The sequence below is a fragment of the Lolium perenne genome, chromosome 5 (assembly GCF_019359855.2).
Source record: "Lolium perenne isolate Kyuss_39 chromosome 5, Kyuss_2.0, whole genome shotgun sequence".
NCBI classification, from domain to species: domain Eukaryota; kingdom Viridiplantae; phylum Streptophyta; class Magnoliopsida; order Poales; family Poaceae; genus Lolium; species Lolium perenne.
Window position 1 is genome coordinate 245896489 of NC_067248.2, and position 26954 is coordinate 245923442.

The 26954-nt window shown below is 41.4% G+C and overlaps 2 protein-coding genes across 2 annotated transcripts; one reads left to right on the forward strand and one right to left on the reverse strand.

The window, feature by feature from the left end:
- Positions 1-4648: 4648 nt before the first annotated feature.
- LOC127302533 (protein LEAD-SENSITIVE 1) lies at positions 4649-7334 on the reverse strand. The gene is made up of 2 exons (XM_051332997.2): positions 7082-7334; positions 4649-5621 (listed from the first exon to the last, which is right to left on the reverse strand). Exons 1-2 carry the CDS (start codon positions 7173-7175, stop codon positions 4900-4902), a joined length of 816 nt encoding a protein of 271 aa, XP_051188957.1. The 5' UTR covers positions 7176-7334; the 3' UTR covers positions 4649-4899.
- A 13758-nt stretch (positions 7335-21092) lies between these two features.
- On the forward strand, positions 21093-24749 carry LOC127298332 (nuclear speckle RNA-binding protein B-like). Its single transcript, XM_051328220.2, has 4 exons — positions 21093-21228; positions 23247-23329; positions 23405-23765; positions 24381-24749. The coding sequence occupies exons 1-4, from the start codon at positions 21111-21113 to the stop codon at positions 24479-24481; spliced, it is 663 nt and encodes a 220-aa protein (XP_051184180.1). The 5' UTR covers positions 21093-21110; the 3' UTR covers positions 24482-24749.
- Positions 24750-26954: the final 2205 nt, after the last annotated feature.

Here is a 26954-nt window from a genome sequence, read left to right on the forward strand (position 1 = left end):
GATCGAGAGAACCATGTGCATTTATTACCGATTCCCTTTGTCGCGCGATATTAAACTTATCCGAGATTCGATCATCTGTATCACTATATCTAGTTCAATCTCGTTCCTGATAAGTGCTCCTTACTCGTACCGTGATATGATATATCTTGTGACCCCATCATATTCTTGCAAGCTAATTACATATCATTTCACCAGAGGGTCCAGAGAATATCTATCCGTCATTTGGATGGACAAATCCCACTCGATCTTGATCCATGAGCTTCAACTCCCACTTTCAGAGTACCCAGTGCCACTTTTATAACCAACCAGTTACGAAGTGGTATTTGATGTCATCAAATTATTCCTCCGATACTAGTGATTAACATGATCTCATGGTCGAAAGATTTAATTTACAGTGCATTTGATAGCTACATCAAAATGAACTTCAATGACTTGATCTTATTGCTACGCTTACTATGGGTGTGTGTTCATCATATCATTCTCCTAATGATATGATCTTGTTATTAACAACATCAAATGTTCATGATCACGAAACCTTGATCATCAATTAATCAACAAGCTAGTTAAACGAGAGGCTTAGTAGGGACTCCGATTTGTTTACAAAACACACATGCATTAATGTTTCCTGTTAATGCAATTATAGCATGAGATATAAACATCTATCATAAATATTAAGATATAATAACAACCATTTTATTATTTCCTCTCGGGTATATCTCCAACAGTGAAGACGGTGTGAGAAAAAAACCACTTTTTTACACCTTGTGTGCTCTAGAATATTATAGTGCTAATATCTAAACAAGATAATTGTACTATAAATCTCCAATATGCATGCTTTTTGTTAAACTCATTCAGCATGCAACCCTTTCTAAAAGAATCGACCAAATAAAGGTAAACGCATTTTATGGTATACCTTGATGCCACACATTGTTCCGTAAATGGACGATATTCTATCATCTTTTATGACTTTGTCTACATTTGAATGGATTATGAAGCGGGCTGAACTTTGCTATCTTTGTTGATTCATGATGTTGAATACAATAACACTAGCTATCATTAGATGTGATTTAGTATATGTTGCACGATTGAAAACATATTTAAGATTGAGAGGTGGCATAAGTTAAGCACAAGTAAAATAGGTTAGCATAAATAACGTCCTAGCATGGTGCTTTTCAAAAGAGACATGAGAATTTTTTTGATTTTGCATTTTCAGCTGGTTAATACATTTGTTTTCGAGTAATTTTTTCGAGTGTGTCTAGAAAACAAAATACTGTTAGCTATGTAATTTAAGTTGTATCGCTCGTGACATCGTAAGATCAGGAGAAACATAAATATGTAATGCATATAAGCAACTCCTATCCTCTGACTGCGATAGATCAATTGTAAAAGAAGAAGAAAGATGATCTACAACTTTGACTCGTTGACTTCGTAACAAATATTGTTGTTTTATCCTCTCTTTTTTTTTATAGAAAAACAGCCCTGGCTCTATTTGTGAAACCAGATATCACAACATTATTACAAGCATTTCACTTCCAGACTTACAACATTAAGCATAGCTAGCCGGAGGGATAAGTTCCACAACTCTCAAAACAGGGGGTGAAACATCTGACGATAACTGCAAAAAACAAACCGAGCTTTACATACGAAGACAACAAAAATAGACTAAGGCATGTGAAGCATCCTCAAACCTTCACCATATCCCACCAGCATCAAAGCGTTCGCTCACAGGGTTCTTGCCAGGTCCATAGCAGTGATTAGCAGAGGTCCAGATCCCCACTAGTAGAATAAGGGCCTTTGGTCTATGGAATCGACACTATAAAGGCCCCCCCCCCGATGTGAACCGGTACTAAAAGCCTCCACGTGGGTTGCGGGCACGCGCCGGGCAGAGAATCTTTAGTCCCGATTTGTAACACCAACCGGGACTAAAGGCTATAAACCCCTTCTTTATCCAATTTTTTGTTTATTCTTTTTCGCTCCATCTTTTTTCTGTTATTTACAAAATTTCTAGTATTTCAGTTATTTGAAAAGTTTAGTTTCTAACTACTCTAGTAAAATTAATTACTCATGGTCAAACTTTCCGCTCGGTCACCCATTCTTAAACTACTCCAACACTAGCACACTTAACTTCCGAGCTCTTTCCGTCCCGTTTCCAGTCCTTTGAGAGCATGTTGTTGATAGTAGTATCACATCTTTCAAGATGTCACACTTCTATATTGTTTGGATTCCAAATAATTAATTTAATAAACAAAAGTAATGAAGTAACAATAATCTTGAGTAAATAAATACAAATATTTTTTTTATTTCTTTTTGCAAAAACTGATGAAGTAAACCTATTTCCCTTTGGTAGTTTGAGAATCAAAAAAATCATATTTTTTAAATAAACATCAATGATTAAGTAATAATAATATTATTTACGCATAATGCAATTATTAATTATTTTTTCTAAAAATATATATAATCCCGAATCTGTGGGAAAAACTAAAATCTTCCTACTTTCATATTTCACTTTCAAATTTTGAGAATCTAAAAATTAGCTAACCGGGTAAACAATAGTGAATTCGGATGTAACTTTTCGAGACGATCATTTTGATAGGTTATACATGTTTTTCCGACATCGTATGCAAAGGATATTGCCATTTTATCGAGAAATAAATTTCTTTGCAAAAAAAATTCAAAATGAAAATTTGTTAATTTCCCCGTTGCGTAACATACGGGAATCTCAAAAGATTTTATTTTTTAAATTTTATTTCATTTTCTTGTGTATTTTACAAAGCTAAAAAGACGATCCGACGGGGGTGGGTGCGTGGGGAGCATAGACGTTGTTGTCATTATAGCAGTTTGATAGGCTAAGGTGCAATTTTTGTTCTCAGGTGCGCGCGCGCCCTATATTAAATACACATTAAAAATTACTAAAAAATATGTCGTTAATTAAATAGGTAGGGAATGTACGTGCGTACGTCAAATCAGAAACTAAAATATTAAGTCATGTAGCCTACACAAAATAACAAGATATATTGTTCACAATATAGTAGTAGACACGTACTATTCACAATATAGCAAAAATACATCTTCTCTTTTTTGTGTAGGTCACATAAATTCGACTTTTTCCTTGAAAATTGACACGAGTAAGTAGCATGGTGACATGTACATGCGTAAATTATTTTAAATTTTTAACACATTTAAATAGGATTATTCAAATATTTTGAATATCAGGGTATGGTTCACCCGAGTGCACCACCCTATATTCGTTTGATCGGCATACAATAATACTACCTCTATTAAATTCGCCTGCTAATAAGATGCATGCGCCTCCCTCCTTGTCGATTAAATTCGACCGGAGAGAGTAGTTAATACCACAATTCACGCATATCACACCGTTCTGAAAATTGGGGTGGTCTGTAAAGTTGTTCGGTTAATTCAGTTACTGACCGAATTGACCAAATTAAATTCGGATTCTAAAATTTGCTACCCAATATGTTGATCGGTCTTTTCATTCTCAGTCTTTCGGATTCGGCCTCGGTCTTTTTGGTTATTCAGACTCGGTCTTTCGGTTTTTCTACCAACTGGCAACTGCTATACTACAGACTACGGAGTACATCCAGTACAGTACAGTCCAAGTCAACCAGATCCACTACTGACAGAATACTAATTTCCTGCGCTGCAGCCTGTACAACACCGGGTGAATGGAAGCCCAGAGATAATATATCCTGACTAAACCCCTCCGTGACAGTGGTCCGAGCAATGATATTTCTCACCTTTCTCCTACCAAATCCACGCTCAGCCAGATCTCCATGCACAACCTGGCACCCAGCCAGCCTTTAGATCCAGGACAGGATCACTGGATCGGTCGAAAACAAAAGAGAGAAATGATTCGAGCAGAGGGGATCAAGCCGCGAGATCAATGATTAAAGGTAGAAGACAAAGAGAAAGGTGAAAAGGGAGCTGAGTACTTGAGTAATTTCCAAGGAAACAGTCACATTAGCGTCTTTGCCTGCCCAAGATCTTCTTCATCCACATGCAGTAAGGCAGTGAAGTTTCCTGGTTCCCCTGGGCCTGCATCGGCATCTGGTACTCTGGTAAGAATACAGAATCCGAACAAGTTGCCTTCATTTTACAATCATCGCCTAGACCAAAGATGTCCTGATCATACGGTGATACTATGCTCGATTGTGTCCTGCATGAATCATGATGAGAAGTGGAAACACACCACCGACGCTTCGCCATCTCGAGTGAGTCAGTGATACATTATGACATTCTCTACCTGGTGAAAAGTTGAAACAAACTCTGCCGACCGTTTACCGTCTTGAGAGACTCGGAAATGGCCAAATAGGAAAAAAAATATAGAATTTCTGACACTGATGTTGAGCCTCCAAAATGCTCCGATTTTAGGTTCACAGTGAGATATAATCAACACAATTTAGGCCTTAACTATGACTCACCTTCTGAAAATATTTGCGATCAGTATGTAAAACTGCAGCTGACTTTGGAGTTCAGCCACCAGAGTGCTCAGATTTAAGTTCATCATGATAAACAATCAACACAATTTATATCTTAACCATGACTCAGAACCTTCTGAAAATACTGCTGTAGCTCTCAATTTGCAGCAGAAGTGAAAGAACAGGAGCTATCATATTAATAGACTCAATGGTAAAAAAATGCATCTGATTTAGAGACCAAACTGTCAAATTTCCATCACAAATCCAGTTTGGAGAGTTGTTCAACTGATGGTGTGAAGTGTGCACTCAACTATATGATAGCACGCTTCACAGTTACATTATATCTATGGCTATATATCAAGCTTATTATACTGAAGCATAGATTTGATATAGTATCCACATATCTGCACCAATTATCGACGTAGTGCAGAGAAGTCTATGCTCCCAGACCGTCAAGCGGAAGTCACCTCTCGCGTTTTCTCTTCATTGGGAGCAAGGTCTTCTTCACTTTATCTGGGCTGCTGTTCACCGATTCTGCATCTTCAATGCGGCGGAAACCAAGGTGTGATGATAGGTTCTCCACTTCGACTTTGGTGACGTCCTTCCTTACTCCTAGGTCAGTGATGTATCTACCAGCACAGTACATCCCGGCCGTGACAGTGGCCATCCCGAGTGGACCGGCGGCGAACATCTTGAATGGACTGGACATAAGAGCTGCCAATGGGATCCCAACGGCGGCTGATGCTTGCCCACTTGCCCCGATGCCTGGCTCATCGGCAGGAATAAGTCCAGTCTTGCAGTAGAGTGCAAAGTCCTCGCAGTTCTTCTCGAATATGTCGTAGTTGCCAAACCCATTCTGAAGCAAGTGCATAGCTCTCCGGACCACGACCTCGGATGGGTCTGATTGGGCAATGGTGCAGGTTCCCCCTCGCAGCTTCGCAAGGAAAATTGCGGATGGCACTCCATACTCGAAGCAGTAGAGTGAGCCATTGCCAAGAAAGCAATCCAAGCAGGTAAGCACGACACCACTATCCGACAGCTGAAAACCACAGTCTGGGAATGTTGGGCACTCCGATGAAGCCTCCGAGAATGAGATCAGGCTGGAGAAGGAGTTGGACGAATCTGAAGATTCAACCTCCTTCTTTCGCGTAAAATGGACCACTTTGCTTCCTCCGACGTAAATACCTGAACACGCAATCAGTGGTAACTGAATAAGAAAATGACCGACACTACAATAATATCTGGAAAAGCAATATGCATGGAAAGAGAAACAGATTCAGGAAGAACCGACAGATTGGTGTGTGAGTGGGTGGGTGTGGGGCGAGGGGATACGACAGTTTTGACAAATAATGTAGCTTTTCCATGCAGGTCGCCATGGCATCATGTGCAAAACCTACAACATGTCCTCCCTACATATGGGCTACGGCCCTGACTGAATGCACAAAAAGGACCACGTCAATTGATATAACACTGCATCTGCCAACTAAAAGCACAGATGTCTGATGCTTTAGACACCACCCCCCTATAGCTCACAGTGACACGGTGTAGAAATGGGATGTCAAAGGTGCCTGCCTTACTGAAGTACTGATGAGAAGGAAAGTAAGAGAATTGCTGTAAATAGTTGGGGTTGAGGATCAAAGACAAAAGAGGGCAACTATGATGCCAAGTTCTCAACAAAACAATGTAAAACTAGATGTTACCATGGAGGTATTAGTTTACAGTTGCTCCAGGACAAATTAATAATTAGAGGGCTCCAAGTTCTCATGCCCTGTGAGCAATCTGGAAATAATACAGTAATAGGAAGGGTACTCCACGAATGCAACAAACAATAGATACGGACAAGCAAGTTGGTTAGCAGTAGGTGAAGAAGAACAAGTGTCAATTGTTGTACATGTAGAGCAGGAGACACGGCATGTGGCGTCACGGGCTCACAGCCATCTGGAAGCATTTACGGGTACAGTTCAAGAGCTTCAGTTTAACTCGAACCCCTCAATTCAACACACAACTAACTGAGATGAGATGGGTTAGAACTAGAAACATGGCACGGATCCTTACCATATACAGTGAACATTTTTCGTGTGCCGTTGCAGTAGCCATTCAACCAAAAGTAATGTTGTTCACGACTTTACAGAGTACTTTGCTCCAAAGGGAAGAGATTACTCCTTATTGTGCAGAATCGGGGTGCTACAGCTGACCTGACCAGCTCCGAATTTGCTCTCATCCGGCTGGCAACTTGCCCTTGCAAGCAACAAAACCAGGAGACTCGGTGGTTGACGCGCATCTCCTACCAATGAAGCGATCGCCGCTTCAACCAGGGGGCCTTGGGTCTAGGAGCGAACCGCAGATTACCCCCAGTTGAGATGTAACATTCAGTGGAGCAGACGCACACCACACTGACGGCAACAACAGAAGCGTGACTGGAATTCCTCGGCGCCAATGCCCCGCATTCGCCAGGCAAGGGCCGGAATCCTCGGCCGAGCCAGCGGTTCTCGTTTGCGTACGAATCGAACGCAGTGGCAGTTGTCGGCGCCGGCCGGCAGAGCAGTCGGGTAGGAGAAGCGCACGGAGGAGCCGTTGGCGGAAATTCAGAGATTGAAATTCAGAGAAACGGACACAGCCAGGGGAGGGGAGGGGAGGGTAGGTACCGTGGTGGGAGTAGGCGTAGACGGCCCTCCATGTGTAGATGTGGTCGCCGGGCCTGATCTCCGACCGGTCCACCCGGTTGGACAGCAGCCCCATCGCCGCCGCCGCCGCCGCCGCCGAGGCCGCTCCACACGCGCGGGCGTCGGTGGGTTTTCGTCGCAGCGGCGCTTGCCCGTCCGTCCGTCTGTCAGCGAGAATGGAGTGGGAGCTCCATGAGTATAATAAGGGGATGCGGAGGCGGGGCTCTCAGGCGAGGTGATAATAGAGGCGGAGGAGGGGGAGGTATATTCGCGGCGTCGAGGACGGGGGAAATGGCGAGGTAAAGAATGTCGCTGTCACACGGCGCAGCGCGAGGCAAACAACCTACCGCACCATTCGGCCGTTGGGCTCGAGTCCAGGAGTCGTCTCGGTCGCTGGGCTTTCCGTTTCCGGGCTCACAAGCCACGCATTCGTAGCAGGTGCGGCGACATCCGTGTTACCAATCTCGCGCCGTGGCGAGGGTAGAGGTCTGTCGGACGGGACTGGCCACCAACTCCGACCCGCACCGAACCGAGCCCCGTGCCAGACTGCCAGGAGCCACCGTAGAAGACGAGCCCTCTGTGACTGTGAGCCAGGTCCTCTCCGATGTTCTGACTTTTGTATAGCCATCAGTTGTTGCTTTTTGCGTGATAAAGAGCCCAAGACAATCATGATCTGAGCGCGACGGGAGTGATTTGGTACAATGGTATGGCATCACACCTGACCTAACAAGATAACGATGGCAACTGAACCAGATAACAGCGGCGCTGGAACTTTGCCGAGATCGAAGCTGAGATCCAACTACCGGTGTTTTCATCATGTACATTTCTTGATGGGTAACAATGGCGCCGGGACTTTACCGAGTTGGAGGCTGAGATTCACCTGTCGATTTTGCATCACAGACATTTCTTGAGAAAATAAGCTCAACTGTCGGGGACTCGGGGGTTGGCGACCACTATTGGCGCTATGTTTTGATAGCAACAACAACAGAAAACATAGCCTCTTGCATTACTTATTATTATTATTATTATTATTATTATTATTATTATTATTATTATTATTATTATTATTAGGATTTTAGCATTCATACTTGTTCAACAGATTTACATTATTTTTTCGCTATCATGCTATTTGTTGGTGATAGAGGTCTACCATTTTTTATTTTTGTTTTTTAGACCATGTATAGCCTTTTGCTCCTCTTTTGTTAACGATGCATATGTAAGAATGTAGCAGAAGTGCAAATATGCCACCATAAATATCTCTAGATACACGATGGTAAAAACAAATCGTTGTCTCATGCCAATACAAGATTACAATAACTATTTGTGTCGCTCGAACCAGTGAGTCTCGCTCAGTCGCTAGAAGCATCGGCTTCTGCTTCAGTGCTCCGAGAAAAAAATGATGAAAACGAAAGGAAAAATGCCCTCAATTTTAAATTAGTTATATACCCATCTTCTCATCACATAACTACAGTTGTGACTCATGAGTATGTACTATAGAATCTACAATAATTTTTCTTCTAAAATTGACACCTTGTATTGCCGCTGGATCAAGTGAAAAAGTTACCCAATCTATTTTTAAAAATATCATACTGTCAAACTTTTTATACTAAACATTTTTTACTTATGCATAACTTATTTTCTTGATAAGTCTTAAAATATGTATCATCACACAACATTTATGAACTAATACAATGATAATTATGTACATTGTATTAGTTGATAAATTCTAACAACATGAATCAGCTATGAATGCCAATAAATATCTATCTGAAAATTATATTTTCCACATTATGTTCTAACATTTTGTTGATGTTAAATCCGCTTAAATGTTGGCAAATCATAGAAATTACAAGCTCACATCCATTTACGACAATGTACATGTGCCATTGAGGTGGACCTAAATGTGTTTATATATTCTTACATCCCCGTTTAGTGTCTCTACATACTTTAAACATGATTTTACAATGAGTCTAAAAAGTATCCTATCGAGATTTGTAGGGTACAATGTACTATAAATTCAAGAGGGTATGTGGTGTGAACCAGTGGCTTATCCTCGAACCATCTAATCCCTACCTTAATGGTTGGCTGATATTTAACACATCATGCAAGCGCATAGAATTAGTTGAAGCACACAACAGATATCGATACTAGTTTCCTATGATCCCAATGAGGATGCAAAGTGTTATGTTGGTTGGTGTTTAGGTCATACTTCTAGTAGGTCCATGCAAGACTTTAGTAGCATAGATATTGTGGATAATTTGTGAAGGAATATGAATTCTGGTAATAAACTAAAACAAACCAAACAAAACTGAAGATATGATTTTCTTTAATGAAATGGTTAGGCGCAATAATGATTGTTTCAAGAATATAAGCAGAAATTCTATTTGGACAATCAAAGTGTGACATTAATCTTTGTGCATGTGTACATGTGATACGCGTACAGCACGCGTCCGTTGGGAACCTCAAGAGGAAGGTGTGATGCGTACAGCGGCAAGTTTTCCCTCAGTATGAAACCAAGGTTTATCGAACCAGTAGGAGCCAAGAAGCACGTTGAAGGTTGATGGCGGCGGGATGTAGTGCGGCGCAACACCAGAGATTCCGGCGCCAACGTGGAACCTGCACAACACAACCAAAGTACTTTGCCCCAACGAAACAGTGAGGTTGTCAATCTCACCGGCTTGCTGTAACAAAGGATTAGATGTATAGTGTGGATGATGATTGTTTGCGAAAACAAGAGAACAAAGATTGCAATAGATTGTATTTCAGTATAGAGAATTGGACCGGGGTCCACAGTTCACTAGAGGTGTCTCTCCCATAAGATAAACAGCATGTTGGGTGAACAAATTACAGTTGGGCAATTGACAAATAAAGAGGGCATGACCATGCACAAACATATTATGATGAGTATTGTGAGATTTAATTGGGCATTACGACAAAGTACATAGACCGCTATCCAGCATGCATCTATGCCTAAAAAGTCCACCTTCAGGTTATCATCCGAACCCCCTCCAGTATTAAGTTGCTAACAACAGACAATTGCATTAAGTATTGCGCGTAATGTAATCAGTGACTACATCCTTGAACATAGCACCAATGTTTTATCCCTAGTGGCAACAGCACATCCATAACCTTAGAGGTTCTTGTCACTCCTCCAGATTCATGGAGACATGAACCCACTATCGAGCATAAATACTCCCACTTGGAGTTACTAGCATCAACTTGGCCAGAGCATCTACTAATAACGGAGAGCATGCAAGATCATAAACAACACATAGACATAACTTTGATAATCAATATAACAAGTATTCTCTATTCATCGGATCCCAACAAACGCAACATATAGAATTACAGATAGATGATCTTGATCATGTTCGGCAGCTCACAAGACCCGACAATGAAGCACAATGGGGAGAAGACAACCATCTAGCTACAGCTATGGACCCATAGTCCAGGGGTAGACTACTCACACATCACTCCGGAGGCGACCATGGCGGCGTAGAGTCCTCCGGGAGATGAATCCCCTCTCCGGCAGGGTGCCGGAGGCGATCTCCTGAATCCCCCGAGATGGGATTGGCGACGGCGGCGTCTCAGTAAGGTTTTCCGTATCGTGGTTCTCGGTACTGGGGGTTTCGCGACGGAGGCTTTAAGTAGGCGGAAGGGCAGGTCAGGGGGCCACACGAGGGCCCCACACCACAGGTCGGCGCGACCAAGGGCCAGGCCGCGCCGCCCTAGGGTTTGGCCACCTCGTGGCCCCACTTCGTCTCCTCTTCGGTCTTCTGGAAGCTTCGTGGCAAAATAGGACCCTGGGCGTTGATTTCGTCCAATTCCGAGAATATTTCGTTACTAGGATTTCTGAAACCAAAAACAGCAGAAAACAAAGAATCGGCACTTCGGCATCTTGTTAATAGGTTAGTTCCAGAAAATACACGAATATGACATAAAGTGTGCATAAAACATGTAGATAACATCAATAATGTGGCATGGAACATAAGAAATTATCGATACGTCGGAGACGTATCAGCATCCCCAAGCTTAGTTCTGCTCGTCCCGAGCAGGTAAAACGATAACAAAGATAATTTCTGGAGTGACATGCCATCATAACCTTGATCATACTATTTGTAAAGCATATGTAGTGAATGCAGCGATCAAAACAATGTATATGACATGAGTAAACAAGTGAATCATATAGCAAAGACTTTTCATGAATAGTACTTCAAGACAAGCATCAATAAGTCTTGCATAAGAGTTAACTCATAAAGCAATAATTCAAAGTAAAGGCATTGAAGCAACACAAAGGAAGATTAAGTTTCAGCGGTTGCTTTCAACTTGTAACATGTATACCTCATGGATAATTGTCAACATAGAGTAATATAACAAGTGCAATATGCAAGTATGTAGGAATCAATGCACAGTTCACACAAGTGTTTGCTTCTTGAGGTGGAGAGAAATAGGTGAACTGACTCAACATAAAAGTAAAAAGAATGGTCCTCCAAAGAGGAAAGCATCGATTGCTATATTTGTGCTAGAGCTTTGATTTTGAAAACATGAAACAATTTTGTCAACGGTAGTAATAAAGCATATGTATCATGTAAATTATATCTTACAAGTTGCAAGCCTCATGCATAGTATACTAATAGTGCCCGCACCTTGTCCTAATTAGCTTGGACTACCGGATCATCGCAATACACATGTTTTAACCAAGTGTCACAATGGGGTACCTCTATGCCGCCTGTACAAAGGTCTAAGGAGAAAGCTCGCATCGGATTTCTCGCTATTGATTATTCTCAACTTAGACATCCATACCGGGACAACATAGACAACAGGTAATGGACTCCTCTTTAATGCATAAGCACGTGGCAACAATTATTATTCTCATATGAGATTGAGGATATATGTCCAAAACTGAAACTTCCACCATGAATCATGGCTTTAGTTAGCGGCCCAATGTTCTTCTCTAACAATATGTATGCTCCAACCATAAGGTGGTAGATCTCTCTTACTTCAGACAAGATGGACATGCATAGCAACTCACATGATATTCAACAAAGAATAGTTGATGGCGTCCCCAGAAACATGGTTATCGCACAACGAGCAACTTAATAAGAGATAAAGTGCATAAGTACATATTCAATACCACAATAGTTTTAAGCTATTTGTCCCATGAGCTATATATTGTAAAGGCGAATGATGGAATTTTAAAGGTAGCACTCAAGCAATTTACTTTGGAATGGCGGAGAAATACCATGTAGTAGGTAGGTATGGTGGACACAAATGGCATAGTGGTTGGCTCAAGTATTTTGGATGCATGAGAAGTATTCCCTCTCGATACAAGGTTTAGGCTAGCAAGGTTTATTTGAAACAAACACAAGGATGAACCGGTGCAGCAAAACTCACATAAAAGATATATTGTAAACATTATAAGACTCTACACCGTCTTCCTTATTGTTCAAACTCAATACTAGAAATTATCTAGACTTCAGAGAGACCAAATATGCAAACCAAATTTAAGCATGCTCTATGTATTTCTTCATTAATGGGTGCAAAGTATATGATGCAAGAGCTTAAACATGAGCACAACAATTGCCAAGTATCACATTATCCAAGATATTATAGCAATTACTACATGTATCATTTTCCAATTCCAACCATATAACAATTTAACGAAGAAGAAACTTCGCCATGAATACTATGAGTAGAGCCTAAGGACATACTTGTCCATATGCTACAGCGGAGCGTGTCTCTCTCCCACAAAGTGAATGCTAGGATCCATTTTATTCAAACAAAACAAAAATAAACAAAAACAAACCGACGCTCCAAGAAAAGCACATAAGATGTGATGGAATAAAAATATAGTTTCAGGGGAGGAACCTGATAATGTTGTCGATGAAGAAGGGGATGCCTTGGGCATCCCCAAGCTTAGACGCTTGAGTCTTCTTAGAATATGCAGGGGTGAACCACCGGGGCATCCCCAAGCTTAGAGCTTTCACTCTCCTTGATCATGTTGCATCATACTCCTCTCTTGATCCTTGAAAACTTCCTCCACACCAAACTTAGAATAACTCATTAGAGGTTAGTGCACAATAAAAATTAACATGTTCAGAGGTGACATAATCATTCTTAACACTTCTGGACATTGCATAAAGCTACTGGACATTAATGGATCAAAGAAATTCATCCAACATAGCAAAAGAGGCAATGCGAAATAAAAGGCAGAATCTGTCAAAACAGAACAGTTCGTAAAGATGAATTTTAAAATGGCACCAGACTTGCTCAAATGAAAATGCCCAAATTGAATGAAAGTTGCGTACATATCTGAGGATCACTCACGTAAATTGGCATAATTTTCTGAGTTACCTACAGAGAATTTTGCCCAGATTCGTGACAGCAAAGAAATCTGAAACTGCGCAGTAATCCAAATCTAGTATGAACTTTACTATCAACGACTTTACTTGGCACAACAAAACACTAAACTAAGATAAGGAGAGGTTGCTACAATAGTAAACAACTTCCAAGACACAAAATAAAAACAAAGTACTGTAGTAAAAACCATGGGTTGTCTCCCATAAGCACTTTTCTTTAACGCCTTTCAGCTAGGCGCAGAAAGTGTGTATCAAGTATTATCGAAGGGTGGTACTTCTACAGCGGGGTGTGGATTTTTCTCAACCAAGCATAGTATATTGGATACATAAGTTTTAGCGTCTCCCTTTTCATTAGTCTTGGGCTTGCTACTCTCATCAAACAAATTTTCGGGAACAAGCCAAGCATAGTTATTTTCTAGTGCATCATTCATAGCTAGGAGTTTACATGGTATTGGTGCTTCGATCTCCCCTCCATCATCAATATTATTAGTGTATCTTATTCTATCCATGTCCATCTTTTCAAGGAGACTAACAAAATTAGTATGAGAACCAAGCATATTAAATTTAGCAAAGACCTTTCTAGCTTCTCTTGCTAGACCACCAAATTCTCTAAGAAGTGTTTCTAAAACAAAATCTTTCTTTTCCCCCTCTTCTATATCACCAAGTGTAAGGAACATGTGTTGGATTATAGGATTGAGATTAACAAATTTAGTTTTCACAGGCGAACTAAATGCGCAGCAGCAATTTCATAAGTGGGAGCAAGGTCTACCAAGTGTCTATCTTCAAAATCTTCAATGGTACTAACATGATTGAAAAATTCTTCTATATTATTTCTCCCAACTATAGACCCACGTCCTACCGGTATGTCTTTTGTGGTAAAATTAAAAGGAAGCATGATGAATCAAGTAAAGTAAATGCAAGTAACTAATTTTTTTGTGTTTTTGATATAGCAAACGAGATAGCAAATAAAGTAAAACTAGCAACTAATTTTTTTGTATTTTGATTTAGTGCAGCAAACAAGGTAGTAAATAAAACTAAGCAAGACAAAAACAAAGTAAAGAGATTGGGAAGTGGAGACTCCCCTTGCAGCGTGTCTTGATCTCCCCGGCAACGGCGCCAGAAAAAGAGCTTGATACGCGTACATCACGCGTCCGTTGGGAACCCCAAGAGGAAGGTGTGATGCGTACAGCGGCAAGTTTTCCCTCAGTATGAAACCAAGGTTTATCGAACCAGTAGGAGCCAAGAAGCACGTTGAAGGTTGATGGCGGCGGGATGTAGTGCGGCGCAACACCAGAGATTCCGGCGCCAACGTGGAACCTGCACAACAGAACCAACGTACTTTGCCCCAACGAAACAGTGAGGTTGTCAATCTCACCGGCTTGCTGTAACAAAGGATTAGATGTATAGTGTGGATGATGATTGTTTGCAGAAAACAGTAGAACAGTATTGCAGTAGATTGTATTTCAGTATAGAGAATTGGACCGGGGTTCACAGTTCACTAGAGGTGTCTCTCCCATAAGATAAACAGCATGTTGGGTGAACAAATTACAGTTGGGCAATTGACAAATAAAGAGGGCATGACCATGCACATACATATTATGATGAGTATTGTGAGATTTAATTGGGCATTACGACAAAGTACATAGACCGCTATCCAGCATGCATCTATGCCTAAAAAGTCCACCTTCAGGTTATCATCCGAACCCCCTCCAGTATTAAGTTGCTAACAACAGACAATTGCATTAAGTATTGCGCGTAATGTAATCAGTGACTACATCCTTGAACATAGCACCAATGTTTTATCCCTAGTGGCAACAGCACATCCATAACCTTAGAGGTTCTTGTCACCCCTCCAGATTCACGGAGACATGAACTCACTATCGAGCATAAATACTCCCTCTTGGAGTTACTAGCATCAACTTGGCCAGAGCATCTACTAATAACGGAGAGCATGCAAGATCATAAACAACACATAGACATAACTTTGATAATCAACATAACAAGTATTCTCTATTCATCGGATCCCAACAAATGCAACATATAGAATTACAGATAGATGATCTTGATCATGTTCGGCAGCTCACAAGACCCGACAATGAAGCACAATGGGGAGAAGACAACCATCTAGCTACAGCTATGGACCCATAGTCCAGGGGTAGACTACTCACACATCACTCCGGAGGCGACCATGGCGGCGTAGAGTCCTCCGGGAGATGAATCCCCTCTCCGGCAGGGTGCCGGAGGCGATCTCCTGAATCCCCCGAGATGGGATTGGCGGCGGCGGCGTCTCAGTAAGGTTTTCCGTATCGTGGCTCTCGGGACTGGGGGTTTCGCGACGGAGGCTTTAAGTAGGCGGAAGGGCAGGTCAGGGGGCCACACGAGGGCCCCACACCACAGGTCGGCGCGGCCAAGGGCCAGGCCGCGCCGCCCTAGGGTTTGGCCACCTCGTGGCCCCACTTCGTCTCATCTTCGGTCTTCTGGAAGCTTCGTGGCAAAATAGGACCCTGGGCGTTGATTTCGTCCAATTCCGAGAATATTTCGTTACTACGATTTCTGAAACCAAAAACAGCAGAAAACAGCAACTGGCACTTCGGCATCTTGTTAATAGGTTAGTTCCAGAAAATGCACGAATATGACATAAAGTGTGCATAAAACATGTAGATAACATCAATAATGTGGCATGGAACATAAGAAATTATCGATACGTCGGAGACGTATCAACATGGTAGGCTCGTCACCATTGTATAGACAAACTTCATCTCATGGGTTTGAATGACTATGTTGTACTCCTCTCTGTTATTGCACTTCTGTGTCAGCTTGGTAATTAAGAACAATAGATCGGACCAATGCATTACATGTCGTGACTTCATGTGCTCCTCATAACGTAGTTGCTTATCATTGATACCAGCAATTGACACATAAAGGCTGCAAAGTCACTAAACGATACATTCTTAATTAGGTAACTAGATCATGTTGTTTGGATCTTAAAAGGAGTATTTGAAAACCGCACAACACGTTTGGTCACACTATGAACAAACATCCGCACAACGAAGATAAAGTAATTCACACATATATCAATTAAGCATTATCGAAACATCTATATGTTACTAGTCCCTTACATCTCCCATGTCCGAGTGAATTACTCGTGCATGAGAGAACATGCACACATGACAAGAGAGATTAACAGGGAAAACGAGTATCAATAACGTCGTAATCTTCATAATAAGATGAACCTAACCAAGTTATAACATAAAAAAGATTTAAAAACTAAGTCTTTCAAACCCTGAATGTATGTGGAACTCTTCTCTTTAGTGGTTTAGACCAGCAAAGAAACGTTGCAGATCTAGTTGGAGTCTTAATATTTGAAAAATGGTGCATAAATGAGGTATCACTGGCGAAGCTCCTTTCTTCGATTTTTGTTCAACTCTATAATTTCTACCTTTTTAGTGGTTATAAATATTAACGAGCTTGCTTGATGCATGTATCATCACATGGCAACATTGTTAGCAACACACAAAACAATGTGGAGTACTATATATAAGTTTGTAGAATTACACTTTTTTGTACCTCAAAGTTTCATAAGATCGTGATATGAATAACTTGTGTAGACTTACAACAATGTTGTAAAGTAAATTGTTTGGCCGCACACATCAAAAACTAACCCTAAATGTCAAATTCATGGCTTTCATTAGATTTTTTTTTTGAAAATAAAACTATTGTACAAGAATATGTGGATGCATGTTGTGTTTCAAACCTACAGATAAGGGATATATGACATGAGCTTATTGTTCATACCTGATAAAATGTATAGAAAATAGAGAATTTCTGGATCAAGTCACATTCTCTTAAGTAGTTCTTTTTGTAGAAAGGAATTGTTGTTCTAAACCGAACTACTCCCTCCCTTTCAAATGAAGTGTTCAATGTTTTTTTTCTTCAAAATGAGCGAACTTACACACTGAAAGGTATCTGAATACATGCGTATCTAGACCAAATATGGCCAAAGTCGTGACACTTCATTTGGAACGAAGGTAGTACATCTAAAAGCAAGCAATGACCTTTTTCTCGTCGGTGTGAATAAATATTTCTTCAACTTAAAAATGTTCTTCTCAATTGGAAAATTAAGTTAGTAAAACTAATCTTGGGTGGCTCATTAAGAAAAAGCTATTCTTAATCTGGAAAACATTGTTTTTTGGTAAAGAAAAACTTGGGCTCACACCAAATCCGTTCTCACTTGCTTTCTAGGCCAGTGCCCTCCTCATTTACGGCAAACCCTATACACCGACCAGGTCAGCGCGTACCGCGCGCCGCACACCCTGCGCGCGGTACGGGCCGGCCCAGTTAGGTGCGGGCTGCCTCCTTTTTCGATTTTTCTTTTCTTTTTTGTTTCTTATTTTATGTTTCTTTTTTCCTGTTTTCTTTTTTCTGTTTTCTATTTTCGTTTTTTCTGTTTCCTTTTTTTATTTTATTTTTCAGATTCAAAAAATAGAAATATTTTAAAAAATTAAATTAAAAAATGTTCAAATATAAAAACCGTTCAAAATCTGAAAACCGTTCAAATTAAAAAATCGTTCAATAATGAAAATTGTTCAAACATGAAATATGTTCGAATTTAAAAACCGTTCAAATTAAAAAAACGGTTCAAACGTGAAAAATGTTCAAATTTTGAAAAATATAATTTTTTGGACAATATTCAAAATATAAAATCGTTCAAATTTTAAAACTGTTGAATTTAAAAATGTTGATATTTTGAAAAAAATCTTGAAAAATAATTTCATAAAAAATGTTAGATTTTGAAAAAGAAAAATATTAATAACAGAAAAAAAAAACAGAAGAAAGAGAAGAAGAAAAACAGAAAAAAAAACGTACCTGAGCTAATGGGCCTAGGCCCAAACTACCGACCTGGTCCCCCTCATTTACTGCCTCTGGCGCTCGCTTCAAACTGGGCTGAGACTACCCACAAAGTTAAGCACTAGAGACCCACGCAGGCCCAGCACGAGAAATCTCACGCGCGCCATCCCTCACGCATTCGCACTGTCCCCTCCGCGCGCTCAGCCTCGCCGCGCCTCCTCTGCGTTTCCTTCCTTCAACGGCCACCGGATGCCAAAACCGGCAACCCTGAGCACGCGCCGTCGTATAAGAATGCCCCGCGTCACTAGACCGCGCCTCCACCTCCTCCCACCCCCAGCCGCCGTCCCTGGATACCCTAGCCCATTCCGGCGAACAGATCCGGCAGGTCGTCCGCCCACCGCCACCAGCCTCCGGATATGGCCGCCCCCAACTCGTCCTTCTTTACCGCCGATCCCATCCACCGGTCAGCCGCCCCCGCCCCCGACTCGTCCGTGTTTGCAGCCGACCCGGTCCACCTGCCCGGCGTGGCCGCGTCGGCAGCCGGGATGGCCGGCGCTCCCGGGGAACTCCCAACCCAGCAAGACGCTTTGATGGTGCATCCGTCCCCGCAAGTCAACCCCATGACGCACCCGGGGTTGCAATGGGCAACCGCGGTGGCGCCGATGCCCCTGCAGGAGCCGGTCGTTTTTTTCGATAAAGGATGCTTTATTACTTCAAGAAGCAATTACATCCAGCCTCTGCATAACCAGGATGCACACAGCCGTTTGTTTGTCTCAAGTGACCAAAGTTACATAAAACAAAAAGAGGCGAAATACATATCGGAACGATGAATTATATAACGCCTAAGAGCTAGGTGGAGCTTCTATCCGTAGACTATGCTGCCACCCATGTAGGGAAAAAGTATCCCTCGCCGTATCCTCCAACCGTGTACAGACCTCCGTAAACAGGTCTCGGTTCTCCTCCCGCTGAAGAGGTAACCACGAACGGAGAATACCCGTGCATCGCGTAGATAACCTGCAACAAAGAGCAATTTTTGTCATTAAAGATCTTGTCATTTCTACATAGCCAGAGCGCCCAGATAACTGCTAGCGCCCCCATCCTAAGAAGCATTTTAAACCTTGAATTGATACCATGCAGCCAATTGCCAAAGACATTAGCGACACTAGTCGGGGGATACAAGGTAGACGCTACTTGGATGACTGACCATATAGATCTCGCAAACTGGCACCGGAAGAATAAATGATTGATGTTTTCGTCATGATGACAAAAGACACATCGTGTACTTCCGTGCCAATTCCGCTTAACAAGATTATCTTTGGTGAGAATAACCCCTCGACGAAGATACCATCCAAAAATTTTAATTTTTAATGGTATCTTCATCTTCCAAATTTTCTTATTATTATCAACTGGTAAATCAGAGAGCAGCATCGCATTGTAGAAAGATTTTACAGAAAAGGAACCATCTACGTGGAGGTTCCATCGAAATTCATCTGGCTCTGGCGATAATTGAATATCTCCAAGCCGCAGAATTAGGTTGTTCCATGCCACGAGCCTTTGTCCTAGTAAAACCCGTCTGAACGTCACATTCGGGGGTGAGGTAGCCATTACAGTTGCAATGGTATCACCTTGGCGACGCGCAATTCTATACAAAGCGGGATACTGTTCACATAGGGGTGCATTGTCGAGCCAAGCATCTTCCCAGAACCGTATCTGTGCACCATTCTTAATGGAGAAAGTCCCATGTCGAAAAAAGACATTTTTTGTCGCCATAAGACCGGCCCAGAAGTGTGAATCCCCAGGTTTCCAAACCATTTGAGATAATGTCTTCGAGCCGATGTACTTTCTCCAAAGTATAGTTTGCCAAATCCCATCCTCAGTAAGTAGCTTAAATAGCCATTTACCCAGTAGCGCTGAGTTCTTGACCTCCAGGTCATGAACTCCGAGCCCTCCTTGATCTTTGGGACTACAAACTATACTCCATTTAACCAGTCGATATTTCTTTTTCTCGTTGTCCCCTTGCCAAAAGAATCTGGATCGATAATAATCGAGTTTGTGCAGAATTCCTTTGGGTAAGATGAAGAATGATAACATATACAGTACCATATTAGTTAGTACTGAATTAATGAGTACCAATCTTCCACCCAGGGACAACAGTTTACCTTTCCAACTACTAAGGCGTTTTTGTAATCTTTCTTCCACTAATTTCCATTCCGCAATTGTCAGTCTCCGATAATGAATCGGAATACCCAAATAGCGAATCGGAAATTGGCCTTGCCCACAACCAAATAACTCTGTATACAGAGCTACATCGTCTTGGGCATCACCGAAGCAGAACAATTCACTTTTATGGAAGTTAATTTTCAGTCCTGATAATTGCTCAAAAACTGCTAAAATTAATTTCAGGTTTCGAGCTTTTTCAAGATCATGATCCATAAAAAGAATCGTGTCATCAGCGTATTGAAGGATAGATAAGCCACCATCAACCAGATGTGGAATCACACCTTCAATCTGACCATCAGACTTGGCTCTCTCTATGAGTACCGCCAGCATATCCGCTACGATGTTAAATAACATCGGAGATAGCGGATCTCCTTGGCGTAACCCTTTTCGTGTTTGGAAGTAGTGTCCGGTGTCATCATTAACCCGGATTGCAACACTACCTCCATACACGAAATCATGAATTAGAGACCGTGCCGCCGCAAGGCGGACCTATGATGGCACCACCGCCTCTCCCCGCCGGTCCTCCGCCCATGATGCTACCACCGCCTCTCCCCGCCGGTCCTCCGCCCAATGTTGCTCCACCAATGATGCAGGCGGGAACCATGATGGCGATGCAGTTCCTGCAGGCCGCAGACATGATTGCGCGGCTGCCTTTGCCTGCTAGCCTCCCTCCGCCCAAGCGTCAGCGTCCTGAATACTTCGGTTTGTGCTCACCGATCAGCTCTCTGCTTCTGTTAGATTAATGTTTTTTTTTAAGTTTGTGTAGCTTTATTTTAAAGTTTAAGGGACAGCAGTAATAGATGTGGTACCTTAGCAGTTAGCATAGAGAAATCGAACTGTATAAGATTTTGTTGATGCTAATTGCTGTAGGTTGTAAAATAGATTTTGTTGATGATTATAGTTGTAGCTTATTATACAATTGTCTGTTTGGTGACTATATGTGGGCTTAGGCTTTCAGTTATGTCTAAAAAAAGGTACCTGACTGCAGCCATCAGTGTAGCCATATCTTTGATTATCCCCAATATTTTTAAGGGAAGCTCAATAGTCAACCCATTAGTTGTCTCTAGTTTAACATGGAGATATTTTAGATATTGTTGAGGTCAGATTATATATTTTTTAAACATCACTGCATTCAGATTTGGTAATGAGAATACAGAACAGAAGTGATCAGATAGCATATTACTGTTTCCTTAGCCTAAATTTCCCGTCAAAGCTTCAGTAATCCTAGGAAGAGAAGTAGTTATAGGATGGAGTTCTGTGACTTTCTTAGGCGGTCTGTAGCCTTTTTACCATTGGGTTTAGTGTTAGATTTTGCATTGTTGAAAACATTAGCATAGCGTTGTAAAGAGCTTTGAAATGGATGTTTATGACCAAATATATTATAAATAAATGGTGCTTAGACTAGTTACAATGGGAAGTATCATATAGTAGTATCATGCATATGGTACTAGTGTGTGATACTATCTTCACAATGCATGGTATCATGTAGTAGTATCATAGATTACTTATATTTAGTGATTTGTACAATCTCAATGCAAAAGTGTGTACAAGATTGCTTTGACATTAATTTTTCTAGTTCTACGTGCCATGATACAGTATCTACCTATGATACTACTACCATCTCTTTCTTCATTTATTGATGTGACACATCAGCTTTTTGCATGCATGTGATGCATCATACTAGCTATGATACTCCATTGTGGGTAGTCTTAGGTACGCCGCCCTTACTTTTCATGCATCAATTAACGGTTCAGTAGTGCTTCTTTGCTTTCCGGCATGTATTTTTGCATGAAATTTAAAGCAAAATAATGGCTGTGGTATTTGAAGAACTAATCCCCCTGCTTTGTCTCCTGAAAGTGTAGTTAGTAATGTTTATCTGGGTCCAAACAGCAAACCCATGGCAACTCATGTCCACAAGACAGCTCTCAAACACCAGTCCAAGAACCACCAACTAAGAATGCTCCCAAATTTGCGTCCTTCACGGTTCCAAGGTTTGAAATCCAATATCTCCATTCGATTTCTTTGGTCAGAAATCTGATCTGACCATACGCCACACCGCGCTGGCGCACGAATCGTGAACCTTGGTCATCCTCCTTGCCAACCATCTGCACCTTCCTCTTCCCATCCGCTAGGCCGGCTGCAGCATGGGGTCGCTCGCCATTCCGCTCGCGAAGAGAAGAAGAATAAGGTCCTTGTTAGGGGATGTCTGCCATGAGTAATGGAATAACATTGTGTTCTTGTAATGGAAACTGAAAGAGGACTGATTGGATCCTGCATTGGGAAACAGATTTGCCATTACTCGATGAGCCTCTTGCAAAAAAAATGCCATTCTGGTTAAAAACACAAGTAGGAAAGGTGGACTGTGATTCTATTCTGGTTGTCAGAATCATGAATGTCCACCACCCGATGGCTAGCGGGAGCCGGAGAACCTCTTTCTGGGACGGCCGCTGGTTGATGAGTACACGTAGTTGTCTAGGCCGGTCGCATTTATGCATACCTTGTGGTATTTTATTGAGAGCATGACTGATGGCCATTTGAGCATTAGTTGGATATTTGTTGTAGTCATTGAGGTATATGATAGGTTAATAACTCAGTCTCCTCAATTGATAACTTGTAATTTTCTCAGCTCAAAAGGACCCTTTACATTCAGTGTCCTCTAGAATTGTAATGCCAATTGACAGATATGTGCAAATAATTTAGTGTTTACACTCTTTTTGCAGACAGCCCGTTTGGACCGTGGATGGGAATGACTGGATGTGATAAATCAGTGGGAGTCCCTTATGGGCCTCACATACACAATGAGGTAACATAGTAGTCACTTGTTCTTCAGTAGATGTGAAGTACTGGATTATTAACTTGACGTGGTACATCTTCGCAGATGCCTTCTGGCGGATCTTATGAGAGCCATCTTCCTCCAAATGCATCAAATACCCTATATGTTGACGGTCTCCCTACCAACTGTACTAGACGGGAACTTACACGTATCCTTTTTTGCATAGTATTCTCTTTCTATGTTTATGTTCTCACCAATCGACCTCTCAATCTTTTCTGTTGTGTTTTAGCTTTCAACATTTATTGCTTCAGCTCCTTGACTCTTCTTTCTCTAGACATATTTCGCCGTTTTACCGGGTTCTGTGATGTAAGGCTAGTCAACAGAGGATTTAATAATAGACATGTAATAGCTTTTGTTGACTTTGACACTCCTGGCCAAGCCTTTTCTGCCATGGAGTCTCTGCAAGGTGAATTAATCTAATATCTTTGCCAGCCTAAGTTGTGCCTTTTACATTGTAGGATTCTACTTATAATACTTATGTTACCATTCCTTGTTGAGTTGTGTTCTGAACATCCTTTCCAGTACTATCATTGTCTGCCTAAGTTGTTTCTCTTACATAAGTACTTACGGGTAATCATCAATCCTTGTTGACTGTTTCATTTCATTGTTTGTTTGCACAGCTTTCCTGTTCTTACGTAGCTAGAGTTTACATGCTAGAATTTGCATGCAGTCCACTTGCCCTATTATTTTCTGCTATGTTTCACTTCCAATAGGTTAATGTCTTCACTATTTTTAGTGTATCACACATTTTTCCTAATATAAGTTTATTCATTTAATATTCAGCATGTACCAGATAGCTTTTAACCTGAATGTTGTGACAAGTGCCTTGTATTGCTACTACTACTATTTTTTCTTTCTCTAGTATTTTTGTACATAAAACTCTGTTCCATAGATGATCAATTTCATGCTTTCTAGAGTTAGCATAATCCCTTATTTTTGTATGTCTCACTATCTTACTATAGTACATATTGTCTGTGTTATAACTTTAAGTGGAAACAAACTGTGATGCTTCCTTTTGCAGGTTACATGTTTGACATATATGACCCATACACACACAAATTGCACCTCCAATTCTCTTCTCCTGGTCCGAGGTCAGGCGATGGACCTCGCGGTAGGCGTTAAATCATGTGGGTCTGGGTTTCTTCTATATCAATCTGAAACCTTCAATCTTCAACTTCATTGCTTCTGTTACCTCATGAGCGAGAACGGATAACTTGATTGTTTCTCAGACTTTACCTGATACGCTATAATAATCCTAGGTTAGAACTGGAACCGGTATTTAGTTACATGTTTTATGAGATGCTATAGTTGTTATGATGCACTGTAACTTATCGTGTACTATCTGCCTGACCCATACAATACAAATATGCAACAGTGGCTTAAACTTTTCTGAGCACCTGAAGGTTTCTTATTACCAATGTTTAACAAAAAGTAAGAGGTTTCTGTTTGGTGCCGTATTACGTCAAAATAGTTTTTTTTGTTTCCTTAAGGTGGTTATCTTGAAGATAACTCAAGTTCTATTTTGCCGATAGTTGTTTTGTTTGATTGGGTTACTCGGGCAAGAATGATTGTGTTTGCTTCATACTCACTCTGTCACTCGGGCACCTACCCCACTTTTCATTCTCTTTTAGCTAAAATTGACATAATTGTCCTCCTACACGTTGGCCAACCAAAGAAATAACCATATGCCATGAGTAATGGAAATGGTAAGAAGACCCCGTTTTGGCATGCCCCTTGGCTCGAGGGGAGGAATCCCATTGAAATCGCCCCTCTCATCTATGCCTCGTCCAAGAGAAAGAATTGGAAGGTTTCGCAAGTGGTGAATGAAGATGCTTGGGGAAAATTGATTTGGGGCGCCCGTTTACCATGGATCACTTCTCACAATTTTTTGAGCTTTGGTCCCTCATTGCGAACGTCCATTTTGAACAAGACACCGAGGATGACATAACGTGGAGGCTTACCCCAAATGGCGAATATTCTTCTAAATTGGCCTATGAGATACAATTCTTGGGATCAACCCGCTCCTCCATGCACAAGTTGGTTTGGAAAGCGTGGGCGCCGCCGAAGGTGAAGTTCTTTGCTTGGCTTGCAAACCAAAATAGGATTTGGACGACGGACCGGTTAGAGAAGCGGGGATGGCCAAATTGCAGGCTTTGTCCTCTTTGCAAGCAATGTGCAGAATCCATGGATCACCTCTTCATTATTGTTGCTTCACCGCCCGCCTTTGGAACTCCATCAAGGATTGGTTGGGCATGGAGGCAATTGACACCAGGCATTGGGAGGGTCTCGGCATTTCGGAATGGTGGTCCATGATGTCGGGTGCCCACATGCCGAACCGCAAGGCCATGGCAACCCTCACCTTGTTAATCTCTTGGGAGGTTTGGAGCGACCGAATGCTAGAATAAACAAGCTCCATCGCATTTAGTCTTCGATAAGATCAAGAGAGAGGCGCGGCTTTGGGTGCTTGCCGGCGCGAAACATTTGGGTGAAATGATGCCGGGGGAGTAATTCGTGTAATAAACTTTAACGGTCTTGTAAAACACTCTTCTTCTTAATTAATTGAATGCGGCAAGGCTTTTGCCCCCGTTTCAAAGAAAAATAATCCTTGATGCTCCTGTCGATATTAACTGACATGAATGAGCCTACTCAGTATTTTCTCATATAACTTTAACAGTTGACATAGTAACTTGATTGCACTGTAAGTTTTTTATGTGCACCTAGTTTATGACCTATATGATTCCTGGATCCTGGATTCTTTGTGCAGTGATGTGCTTATTCCAGCATGTGCATTAAATTATTTAGTTTATGTGCATTATATTATTGGACATCTTAATTTTAGCTGTTGGATTCTTTCTGCAACAAGATACTTCTCCCATCATTATATTATTGGTAGAATCAGTCTTGTGCAGGATTAACTGTTGGTAGAATCAGTCTTGTGCAGAAAAATCCAACATTGGCCACCTCTTTTGCAATCATTATATTATTGGTAGAATCAGTCTTGTGCAGAAAAATCCAACATTCGCCACCTCTTTTATGCGGGGAAAATAATGTTGTGTTTTTCTACGGTACCACCAATAAAATATACATGTTGCACTGTCGGTCACATCTTTCACCTGGGAAAAATATTATAACCTTCTTTTCCATGCCTTTAAAAAGATAGACGTACTCCATCACCCGTACTCCATCACCCGCTGTTTCTTTTAGCACGAGAAAATACTACCATTATTTTTTGTGGCAATTTTAGTTTAACTATATCGCAATAGTTTTCCGCGAGGCTTGGTAGCTACCTATATTTTTCCGAACGCCAATTTCTTGGAAAAATCTTGAACGCCAAGCCAATGTCACCTATAAAACAGGCCGTTAACTACCTAATTTTGTTACACGAACCTTCAACCACAACCGTAGTTCTGGATAGTAATTACCCGCAAGTAATTTTCCGTCGGTGCATAAGTCTTTAACGGCCAAGAAAAATCCAACATTCTCCATCTCTTTAACACAAGGAAAATATTGTTCTGTTTTTCTACGGTACCGCCGAAAAAATATACTTACTCCACCGTCTATCACGTCTTCCACCTAGAAAAATATTATAACCTCT